This window comes from Strongylocentrotus purpuratus, unplaced genomic scaffold (assembly GCF_000002235.5).
Source record: "Strongylocentrotus purpuratus isolate Spur 01 unplaced genomic scaffold, Spur_5.0 spur5_scaffold_11, whole genome shotgun sequence".
NCBI classification, from domain to species: Eukaryota; Metazoa; Echinodermata; class Echinoidea; order Camarodonta; family Strongylocentrotidae; genus Strongylocentrotus; species Strongylocentrotus purpuratus.
In genome coordinates this window covers 5,413,159-5,426,074 of record NW_022145596.1, presented here as the reverse complement: position 1 = coordinate 5,426,074, position 12,916 = coordinate 5,413,159, and the positions used below count along the sequence as shown (strand labels likewise).

The 12,916-nt window shown below is 38.1% G+C and overlaps 1 protein-coding gene across 1 annotated transcript; it reads left to right on the top strand.

Moving 5' to 3' along the window:
• Positions 1 to 8,099: 8,099 nt before the first annotated feature.
• Positions 8,100 to 12,915, top strand: LOC115922350 (sushi, von Willebrand factor type A, EGF and pentraxin domain-containing protein 1-like; the record flags this gene model as incomplete). The annotated part of the gene is made up of 4 exons (XM_030981250.1): positions 8,100 to 8,956; positions 9,349 to 9,566; positions 10,876 to 11,031; positions 12,794 to 12,915. Coding segments are annotated over exons 1-4 (954 nt in total), but the record flags the coding sequence as incomplete, so codon positions are not given.
• Position 12,916: the final 1 nt, after the last annotated feature.

The window sequence follows — 12,916 nt, the reverse complement described above, 5'->3', positions numbered from 1 at the left end:
AGCCGCTTGCGGCGAGTTGACAGTGCGAACCATCTGAAGAAACCGAGCGTTTACTGCATTTACGTTTTGCACAACAGGGTCAAGTGCGTTATTTGTTTTATAAAATAGCGACACAAATAGCAAAAACGAAACTTTAGATCTAATAAGTTAGAGTCTACGAGAGTTCGATCTAGATCTAGATCTAGAGTTATGTTGGTTCTACTTCTAATTAAAGTTAGACTAAGACCTTGCAGGCTTACCAAAAAGTCAATGGGATTCATTGCCTTGATTAAAAATAAAATCCATACAGTGGGTCTAGAGACGAGTCTACATCAGACAGCTGAAATTCCTGGCTTCATTATAAAATCCAAAAGTCAAAACAGGCCTAAATCCAAGGCAAAAGTAAAATAAAAATTTGCTTTTTAATAATACCCCGCTGACCGCTCTAGCTAGCTAGCTACGCGTACGTTGCGCTGGGCCGGTGGAGCGTACAATATTAGCTACGCGTAGCCTACAATAATTGCAATGCAACTCGAGGGAGCGCGTACTACACGTACGCGCGCGCACTGGATCTCCATGGTCACGCGTACGCACCGTGCAATATAACTTTTTACTGCGCTTTTTCTGCACTCATTTCTGCAAAATCGTGCTTGCATCAAATTTTTTTCAATGTCATGTGACGCGTATTGACCAATCACGATGCTTAAAATACTAGAGCCATTTTATAATTACTCATAATGTTTATTCTCTAGCAACTATGTCACGATAACATTTATGTGGTGTGTATTTTGCAATTGCAAACAATAGCTAGTTCATGTATCATCAGATAATTGTTGACAGTTGGTCACATCAGTGGCGGATCCAGGGTGGATGCATGGGGGTGCTCGGGCCCCCACCGCGGCCACAAAAGGTAAACATAAAACATAAGGTAATAGAATGCAAGTTAACATCGATATCGAAAAGGCGATATAGCACGACACAAAAGCAACTAAATCTAAAAGCAAGCCTGCATGTACATAATAATTATACCCTACTTATTATACAAATGAAACAGCGACAGGTGGCACTGCACTGTTCTCTGGCAGCCGGCTCATCACAAGCACGCTAGTAAACCAGACCTACATTTACCCTAGCCAAGCACGCCGCCCCTACCAGGTGTATGATACGTGTCTAGCCCCCTAAAAAGTCATGCAACTTCAAAACACTTAATTTATGGTATGATATTGTTTGTCTAGGAAAACCCCAGTGAAATGCAAATATAATTATGTCGAGGGGGAGGGGAGGTGATATATTTCAGACTTGTGTACTGACTGAATGTATGACACTTGAGTGTTCCCCTCCCACCTCCCCACTCCCCACGTCCCCACTCCCCCTTCCCCTCCCCGCCGTTACTCTACACTCATTCCCAAGAACCCCCCAAACTGTAACATTATCCCGAAATTCCTCTCTCTTCGTCATATCCGTCGCCCCTTCTTCTCTTTTTCGCCCAGCTGACAAACACGTCTGCACGTCAGGGTTAATGCCAAGTTTCTGCCGTAGGGTGCAGGAACGAAAGTCATGTTCAGGGTAAGAAAGATCGTTGAACAATGGAGTTTCATTTTCATGTCCCAATAAGCTGTATTTTACCAAAAGCAACATAGATATTATCTCCAAGTCAATGATAAGAGTTTTAGTGTTTGGTTATTTGGATACTCCAGTTCTTCTTAAGGGTCACTGCTCCGTATATCTGCTAGGGCAGAGAGATTGCGACGGGGTCATAATCAAGGATTTTGTCTAATGTTGGCTCGAATTGAGAAACGAAAAAAGAAACACAGAAGAATGAAACGAGGAAAGGGATGTCTAATTGTAAACAATGATACCAGATAAATACCGATGAAAATGTTCACTTTTAGGTTACTTCTATTTTTAGTAACATTGATTCACTATTTTCAACAGGATATCAGTAATTGTTTTTTCGTTTGTTGAAATATCCTGTCTTTATGTCCCATTACTTCCTTCCTTGATATTGTTTTATCTCATTTCCTATGTCACTTTCAGGGGACGCCTACCTCTTGTTATGGCGATTCTCCTTTTTTCTGGGCGGGATTAGCAAAGGACATGGGCCCTATTTCATTAGGGTAGTGTGACGTCTCTTACCCTTATATCAGTTTTTCACTTTAATTCTGAATTTTGCGAGTGAGCAAAGACTCTTCGCAGCTTGTCATGGTAGAAACTTTGTTTTATCATCAAAATATTCGAAATAACATGTAGAAATACAATACTTAGACATCGCCTCTCCCCGAATATAAACTGATAGTAATTGTAATGGTCATGTGACTAATGTCAGACCAATCGAGGGGTTGCATATCATTCATTCTCCCTTGTGGTCAGCTTTCAAGGATTAAACAACAGCAGTGCAAGTGTGGGGAATCATATCATATCTAGAGGTGTCGTGGTCTAGTGGCTACTTCGTCGGACCACATGACTCGCGGTTCGAATCCTTTGGCAAGACATTAGTCTAAATTTAACATTCGCCACCCAGGTGTTAAATGGGTACCGGTAGAAAGGGAATCCTTGAATGCTGAAATCAGTAGCTTATTGAAGCGCCTTGAGCACCTTGCGTGATGATGGATATGTGCGCTATAAGAATATCCAATATTATTATTATATTGTTATAAATATTATTAAAATATTTAGTAAATGACACTGATTTAATCATTTTATCTTAATTTATGTCACTACTCCCACCCAATCCCATTTGTATAACGACGAGTACATCATGCTGTGTCTGGTAAAGATGCAAAGTCACTGGCAGATTTGGAGATGGGGGGCACAACCTGTCCCCTTTTAATTGTATTTATGCATATACTAGTTACACAAAAATGGGCCTGAAAATATTATAACTTTTTTTCTTTGTTTCTTTTCGTTATCTTTTCGTTATCTGTTCGTTTGCTTGCCGTGTGATTTTTTTGTTGCGTTTTTATTCTAGTTTCTTTGTTTTGTTTTGTTTGTTTTTTTCGTTTTCGTTCGTGGATTTTTTGCCGTTGCTCGTTACTGTACCCCCCCCCCCCCTCTCCCATAATACACTGCGAAGTCAAGATGAATCGGCAATAATCTTGTGAGCTATTGACAGTCGATTCCGGTGCACAGTTTTGGCTGCTTCATTGTTTTGAAGTCGTAGCAGTTGTTCGTCATAATTTTGTTTTCGAAGAATCCACACTGTTTTGGGTGAGCAATAAAGCGTAATCGTACTCTAGATCTGGGTTTCAATCTAAGTATCATGTATGATTATTATTACAAAATAAATTGTGTAAGGGTATAATGATAACCCAACTATTGTGCAAGTCTATGGTATTTCCCATATCTCACCAAGTATTATGGAGTTGCATTATATGTACTTGGGAACATAAGTTGATATGAAAATATGATTTCATTAGATCCTTTGCCTGATTCGAACTCTTGAAGGGCTATCAGCTTGTTACATTCATCAGATATACTGAAAATCAGATGAGGTCGGTGACGTATGGGACAAAAAAGCTTGGACTTGCCATAATACTAATACATGTAACTACAAAGCTTCAAACAAGTTGAGTCCGCTTTAAAGGTATCGTTTAGCAATGTTAAATCTGAGATGCACGGCCCTACGTGTTATCAGTATCTGTGATATGGTGTAATATTGAAGCCCTGAAAGAAAAAGGCTCTTCAAAATGATCAAGAAGTGCCTCAAAAAAGTAAAAATCTTTGAGTGACCGGTTTTACCATACTCGTTTGCCCCAATAGACTGTAGTGTTATGAAAACCTTAGGAAAACGCAATATTTGGTTTCGATTTCCAATCATAAATATCTTGATAATCAGACAGGCGATGGGCTTGTAAAAGTCATGGGATTCCTTAATGACCTAAAGGTTTATAGTATCATTGCAGCATGAGCTAAATCCAGGATTTTGTTTCAGAATCTGAGACAAAGTTACCGGAAAATCGTGCAAGCCCATGATTGATGAACGTTGAAAAATAGACGAAGAATTGCCCCCCCCCCCCCCCCCAAAAAAAAAAAAAAAAAATAATAAAAAAATAAAAAAATAATAATAATAATAATAATAATAATAATAATAATAATAATAATAATAATAATAATTTAAAAAAAATTAAAAAAATAATAATAAAATTAAAAAAAAAAAAAAAAAAAAAAAAAAAAATTATTTATTTATTTCTGATATTTATACAGGCCCTGTTTGGTAACAATACTTTTCAATAATAATCATCAATAAAAACAGATAACAGCAACACACAAAAATAGAGAAATAAATACACAAATGTTTCTGCAGGATATAATTTTCCTTCTGTTTTGCTATAAATACTGCATTGTAAATTGATTATACGGTATATATGTTTACAGAATATTGATATGTTACATTGCATTGTAAATTGACTTATAGGACATATATGTTTCCAAACAGAATATTGATTTGTTATATTACATTGTAAAGTGATTATATGTTTATAAACAGATTATTGATGTACATCAATGAAGTTTAATAAATACAATACATGTATATGTATAAAGTATACAAATTAATTGGTATCCTCATAAAAAGCGGATTATTCAAGAAATACCGTTGCACATTGTTAATAGCTTATTGTTTGTGTCAACAGTTTTTGGTTTGTAAATCAGATGCTTCATAGTCGTGAGATTTTCAGGCATTGCACAACAACAAAAATCATAATAATGAATTTTAAATCAACAAGAGATTTAAAATCGATTTTAAAGATCATAAGCAAGGACGAAAAATGTACATGTATATTATCTGATATAGCCTACTACGCGGGATATATACCAAAGTTTTTACATATTTACATTGGATATATTTAAAGGTAATCAATGTTTTTCAAGTAATACTATACAAGTAATACACTTTGATTGTTCACAAGATAGCTGAATAAATTTAAAGCCAAATAAATAAAAAGAGGAAAAGAAATTTGGTGATTAGCTGATGTCTCTGCTTTTTATCTCGATCGATATTGTGAATCTAAAAGTGTTATAACAGACTGTCAGACGGATTTCCCCTTTTATTATCTTGTAAAGCCCATGTGGAGTATCAAAACCAAAGTGGTGGCACCGACGAAGGGGGGGGGGGGTTATTCCCACCAGCCACTTCACTGTGCAGAGTATTAAACTACGTTATTTTCGTGACATGAAGTTTGCCTTCTTTCCCTAATTTTTTTCCCTTGCATCCACCCCTTCAACTTTCACTATTTTGCATTTTTTAAATGTCATTACTTGCAAGCCTCCCCCCCCCCAAAAAAAAAAAAAAAATAAATAAATAAATAAAAAAATAAATCAATAAATAAAAATTAAAAATAAATCAATAAATAAAAATCAATTCGGATTCAGATTTTTATTCTTTCTTTCTTCATTAAAACCCAAAATTACACAATTTTACCAGATGATTTTTTCACTCTCAAGTCATTTTTTTAAAGATTGAAAACGCATGGGGGCACTTAATTTGACTAGATCTTGTATTAAAAGACGCTAGCTATTCTACAAGTTGTCTATAATAATACTAATATTCCGCTTTATTATATATAGCAATGTCTCTAAGCGCTTTACATATATAATATTACCCCGGTCATTGGATTCAGTGCTTGTCCGCACACACTGTGTGCACAATCTCCACTCTCCCTGGGGAGCGTTCCAGCCAGGCGTTACTTGACGCCCAAAACCTGTCTTTGGCCAATTCGTCTCCGTCATGATGGTTTATTCCGCTTTCTCTTATCATGCCCACCAAACATAATGAATTACCATCAATTAAGAACTGATCTAACTTGTATCGGAAGGATGAACTCTGTAAAACTCTATTTCCTTATCCACGTGTCGTTACCTTATATGGCTTGAACGGATTTTGTTTATCGCCTTTATCTACTGCGGATGCCGTATCCATTGTCATTTAGATTAGTAATGATGATTGAAGTTAGAAATAAAAAAATCCATTACCAGTCCCTATTTTTTATTTATTTTTTTATGGGGGGGGGGGGGCCAATGAATGTTCCTCTTTTATCTTAAACTAACACCTACAGAAAAAGGATGTGATATTGATGAGTGGGAGGCTATACCACACAATGTTGGTAATGTCGGACTCGCGTGCCTCCTGTCATCTTCTTCGAGTGTTTTTTTTTAAATTTATTTATTTATTTATTTATTTATTTATTTATTTATTTATTTATTTATTGTGGTATAAAAAACAATTGTACATGGCAGCCTATCGGCTGAATTGAGTGCAATTTACATAGGCCTAAGTAAAAACACAAGGATACTGCACATAATACAATAGTATTAAAAAGTCATTAAAAATAGTACATTCATAACAAAACAATAGGTACACCTTAGATCAAAGAATATTGATGAATATTGAGTGTTCACAAGAACGATTGCCGAAAAGGTCGACATTTCCCCCGTATGTATAACTTTGGTTTGTTGGTCTCATGGGCCATGGGTCTACTGGAATGACCCTCAAAGTGGATGAGGGTGAACTACGGGAGTGGAATAAGACCTTATGATTTTTTCAGTTTAATGTAAAAATCAAGCTCTGGACGTTATTTAGTCGTGGTAGCGAAGAGAAAGGTAGAATTAAACTTAATTTGTATGAAAATATATTCCAATTTGTTATCATTTCGTCCATCACTCAACAGATGAACTACAGTTAGTAAATACAGAGTTGGGGTGGTGTGGAGATTTTTATCACAAAAAACATGATTTTGTTGAAGTTTTTGTTACTGGCAAAGCACCAACAATTTCAACGACCAAACAATTGTCCTTTGGTGATCGTAAAGAGGCTTTTTTGTGGGATTCGGGGGGGAAATAAAAAGTTATTATTCATAATTATGTACTTTATAAAAAATACCAAGAACAATTTTCAACGGGAGAAAGTTCATCAGTTCATGGGTGGATTGACAGGGAAAACCCCGGTATTTTCCCCGGGAGTTTAAAAGCTCACAATTCCCAGGAGCTGATGTATGCTAGCAGGAACCTTGATACGCGAGACAATGGCAAGTACAGATCGGGATATTGTGAAATAACAGTTGACAATAAATCCCCTTTCCTGTCATCTTTCGATGTCGCCTCCTACTTCCTGTCTTCCCCCTTTCCTCTCAACCCCCCCCCCCCCCTCTTCTAAATGAGCGGGGCATATGTAGTCTTGGGGGTGAAGACCCCGGAAGCTCTGTGCTAATTTCATTGCAGGGTGAATACAGTGGAACAGTAGACTCTTAATATCATGGATGAGTCGGGTATAGGAGTTGACAGTAAGCCCCAAGTAGACCTCCAAGCTGTAAGCTCCCCATACCTCTGAGCCTTAAAACAAGCCTCTTGATATCTTAAATCACGGAGGAATATTTGACATTCAGATTCATATTCAGACTAAACAGACTTTTATTTCTTCATTATAACCAAATGAATATAACATTGAATTTACGTCCACTCCAAGTGCGCTCCTATCTTTATGCGAACTGTTCATGAAACTTAAAACACTAGCAGGAGGCAGGAGATAAATCTCCCCCCCCCCCCTCGTCTGCCCCACCCTCGACACCACATTGCCATTTATATTGTCCAAAATATTTTGTGAAAAGAGTTAAAGAATAGTGGTGTGACATTTTGATGTAAGGTCATTTACCCTCAAATATCCGTCCTTTGAATAACAGGGATCTATATTGAATCTGGGGTGAATAGTGAGGTTTACCTCCTAAAGTCAGGTGATTTTTCACTCTCATATTCCCGTCCATCATCAGTTCTCCACCCCCATTGGTGGAGTGGACTTGGCAGAGTCAGACTTTCACTACTAACCAATCAAAGCACAGCATCCACGTCATGAATATTCATGACTCAAAGCTTACCGAGTATGAGACTATACTGCATAGGCCCTGTACATTACCTGCTTCAGCCAGAGACTGACAGTGCTCTGTTCTGCTCAGAGCTTTGATTAGAGTCTGTGCCTGCAGACTATTATACGGGCTTGCCAAGAGCCATGTATGTAACTACTGGCCAATCACTGTTTAACACTCCCGTTATGAATATTCATAAACAAAAGTTTACGGCGACTCCCATGTACATGACTACTTTTTAGGCTGTGTCGAGCATTGCGAAACGTGACGATGTTGACGAGAGGAATATGAGTATTTATCGCTCAGGATTCAAAATATTGCTCACAACTCCCGAGGATCTCCTTTCGTAGAGACCAAAATCCATTTACAATCCCTTTTTTTGTGTGTGCATGTGTGAAATCACTTGGATACAATGCCAAACTACTGCGGTGCTCCACACAATATTGTAGGCGCTATACGTCGCTGAACAACCACAACAAACTGTGAAAAACTAGTGCAGTTTGACTCTGGACTTGTTTATGAATCGCTTTTAGGAATGCCTCAAAACTGACCCTGTTTATGGACGGGAACATTGTTGTAGGGTATTTCTAGAAAGATAGGAATCAAATTGTATTTCGACAAAGAATATTTGTAATTCACAATTAAACAAAGTCAACAAATGACAAGATGCTGAAATCGACTCTCATGCTGCTCCTTTTTTTCCACTTAGGAAGGGGTACAATACGAGCAAATGCACAAGGGATTAGCGAAGAGGGTGGAAGATTCAAAGACAAGCTGAAGGAGTTGTTCGACACCCAACCCGTGAGCGAGCTCGTGTTCATACTCGACTCGTCTGGAAGCGTCGCTCAAAGCGACTTTATAATATCCGTCGAGTTCCTTAAATTCGCATCGAAGATCATTAGCGTGTCTGCGAGTACGACGCGCGTCGCGGTCATCTCGTATTCGAGCTGCAATCAAATCCACATTCGGGTTAACTACATCAGTTCGCCTGAAAACAAGAACAAATGCACGTTTGATAACGATTTGACCTCTGTGAATTACCATCCTGGTGGGACGTGTACGGCAGGAGCACTAGAGGCTGCGGGTCGTGATGTTCTCAGCCATGGGCGCCCAGGTGCACAAAGGTACGGGATTTAGGTCTCACCCTCTCCCTCTTTCTCTTGTCTATCTCTCTCGTCTGTTTCTTCCATGTCTCTCTCTCTCTCTCTCTCCATCCTACCTTTCCATATTAATCTCTTTTTCTTCTTCTCCCATTCCTTCTTTTGTTTTTCTATGCCCCCTCTCCCCCGCTGTGACACGTCACTTCTGTGCACATGTTCATGTCTATTCTTTAAGATACCCGTCTCTCTCTGTTTCTCATCCGTCATTTCATTTACCTCCATTTGTTATTCATTATTTACTACTCAGTATTATTATTGATTATTTATTTTAGGAAATTGGATCTATTCATTATATTCACTTTTTATCATTCATTTTAATACGAATTATTTATTATAAATCATTTATTTTCTTCTAGAGTTGTGATGCTTCTAACTGATGGTGCATCCAACGATGGGGGCCCTCCTCACGCAAACGCGCAAAAACTAAAAAGTGAGGGCGTTAAAATCTTCACAATCGGCATCGGCAGTATCAAGCTTAGTGAGCTCAACGCTATAGCAACCAGTGTGGATGAGTACGTGTACATTCTAGCCGATTTCGGTGACGTCCGGAACCTCGCAACTGTTGTGAAAGACGGTAAGAATGCATTTGTAAACAAGGACCAGATTAAAGATCAAAAGTTGAGTTCTGGTCACGTGATAACATATAGTGCAAGAAATTGCCTGGAAGCCATTGGGAAAAAGTTGATTATTAAGTTCTTAAGAACTGGTGTAGACTGCGAGGTTCTGAATTCATCAAAATAACATGAAGTTCACTCATTCTGGCTGTAAGTCACATACACTGCAAACAGAAATGTGTATATAGGATTACACAAGCATGTGGCATGAAAGTTTGATCCGAACATGCCAACTATTTCTTGTTATATCGGGCATGTTAGGGAATTTGAAGAACAAATTTTTCAGGGGATGGTTCACGGGGGGGGGGGGAGGGGTACTCACATATTAGGACATATGGGGATGTACCGCTCTAATGTGTCACTTTTTCACAACAAATCCCTAAACATGGGTCCCACTTTTAACAAAAATACCAAAAATAGGACCGTTTTTTTCTTCAAAATTTTCGAAAAAACACCCGGAAATTGTGAAAAATGGGTTTTTCTTTCGAGAAAAATGAACCTATTAATGGGTAGGGGTTTCGATGCTTGAGCGGCACACCCCCGTCCAAACCAAATCTGAGTATCCCCCGGGGGCGTTATTTTCTTCTGCGGCACAGATTGGGCCTTTTTTTTTAAAAGGGGTCTTGATTTAACACTAACCCTAACCCTAAACTTTCCCGTAGTCTCAACACGCACTTAACTCCAATCTGTGCCGCCGAAAATAATAACGCCCACCGGGGGGATGGTTTTTCTATGATTGACAAATTACTTTTCTCCTTTACCAGAATTCTACTACTGTATCTTTTTATAACACTCCATTGTCATATTGCTTTCTAAGGGCTTTGTCAAATTATAAAGAATAAACAGAAGTGATTAATCGATAAATGGAATACAGCCAAGCTAAATTAACCTGACATTTGCTCTGGTAACAAAATTATTGCTGTTATTCATCATTCTGTCAGTATAGGGTTAGGAAAGGGGTCGAAATGGGTTTCAGGTTATGCTTGGATTAGGTATAGTGTTGGTCCTGGTGTAAAGGTAGGAATTCGGTTAGTGTAGGAAATTAACGGAACAATCATCGCAGGAGCACGATTCGAACAACTAACCAGCTACCTATTCAGCTGTAATAAGAGTTATGTGTTCAATTTGAGTCGATTAGCTCTATTTTAACTTAACAAGAGGAAGGAATAGGTTGTCACAGTTTCTCCCGATATTATAATAACGACACAACGCTAACTGACTTTTTATTTGTATGTTTGTTTGTTTTCTTTGGTCAACTTTTCTGCACAGACATCAAGGATTATGACGCGTATTTCGACACCGTGAGTGCGGATCAGTGTGGCAGTTCGTGTGACAGCCGTGCACTTTGCGCATGCGCTACCCGTAGCGGGTCGACCCTCTGTGTATGCGAAGCTGGCTTTACAGGAGACGGAGTTTCATGTCAAGGTAGTATTTTTGAAGTTTTGTTTCTTTTTCATGATTGTTAATATAAGAAAGCGCGTGTGTGTTAGTTGTAGGCAACCGGGGGTCCGACGGCTTTATGTCGACTCCGAGGAACTGGGTCATGAGGAGTTGTTGTTTTTATTTCCGTATGAGAAAAAAATCAGATACAAATACAAATATACGGCTGGTTACCCATATTCAGCTGCAACTATAATTGTTGCTGCTGGTCTTCCATGGGGCCAGTTAACAATATACAAAATATACATAATGTTACAAATTAACAAAATAAATAATTACAAAGTATCAGTCGAAAACTTAATACAAATACTTAAAGGAAAAACAAAATACAAAACAAAACAAACAAAACAAACATCATATAAACATACATAAAGAGATACAACATCAAGGTGATTATAGTCTGTTTAGGTTAGACTTAAAGGTGGCAAAAGTGGGTAGTTGACGCAAATCAGGGGATAATTTATTATATTGAAAAGAAGCTCTGTACACAAAAGTTCTTTTACAATAATTAGTTCTTGGCTTAGGTAAAGAGAGGTTATGTGCATTACGGAGGGAGTATGGAGAGGGTTTAAACTCAAACATGTCTTTCAAATATTCAGGGGTCATGTTATGTAATGTTTTGTAAGTTAGGAGTAATAAATGGATTCGTTGCCTTTCACGTATCATTTGCCAACCAAGACAGCTATGAATTTGACTGGTAGAAGTATGCGAATAAGGGTTAACTTTTAGTATGATTCTACCGGCCCTATTTTGAATTTTTTGGAGTTGTATTAAACTGTTACTGCAGGCAGATTGCCATACTACAGTAATGCCTTACCAAAGGGAATGGGCGCATCGACTTGGTTTCGCGAACCGGGCACCTCCCGGTTATGAAATCATTAGGCTACTCTACCACTGAACCATCGCCAATATACATGCCATATGATCTAAGCATTTTATCATTGTCGACAGAACTATCTGAAGTATCATGAAATTGAAAAGTATGCTATGACCTGGACCATCATCTGCGCTGATCTCGCCCTTGACAGCACATATCTTATACGCCATTAATTCAAATAAAATGTTGGCATAGTTCATTATGTATTTATACTTTCTTCACGACAACAATCTCTTAATGATGCATCAAGTGCACACAAGTCGTTGAAGCAGCATCACGTTCGTAACTTGACACATCTTGTGCAACGTGCATAATCAATCAGTCAGTTTATCATTCAACCCTTTTATCAATCAAATAACCTTACAGTTTCAAATCAGGACCTACATGACGAATTATGGGGACGGGCCTTATACACCCTGGCCGCCTTATTTTATATATAACCTAATCTACAGTAGTTATACTAGATTGGACTGGCATCGCATCAATTGATCAATTAGCAAAACATTATTCAAATTAAAGTTTCAATTTATTAATTGAATTTACTCTATGAAACATTTCATTAGTGATTAGTCAATCATTTTTCGATCGAATCATCTTGCAGAGTTGTGTGTCAAAATTGTGACTTACAAAACTAAGTATGGGGACGGGCCTTTTACCCCTTGCCCATACCCCCATTTCTATAACTACATCTAAGAGGATTCGTAGTTTATCCGACTGCCAGTGCATCAGTTGAATCATTTACTAAATTAACAGATCAATAAGTTAATCGAATAGTCAAATTGATATCCGTGGACTTCAATCCACCAACCATTCAATATTGATCAATAATCAATTAATCGATTTTTTTTTGTCGATCGAATCATCTTGCAGAGTGTCTAATTGGAACTTACAAGACGGCTTATGGGGACGGGCCTTGTACACCCTGCCCTACCCATTCTAGGACTTCATCTGTGAGGAGTCTTAGTCAATCGGAATGCCGGTGCCTGAATGGAT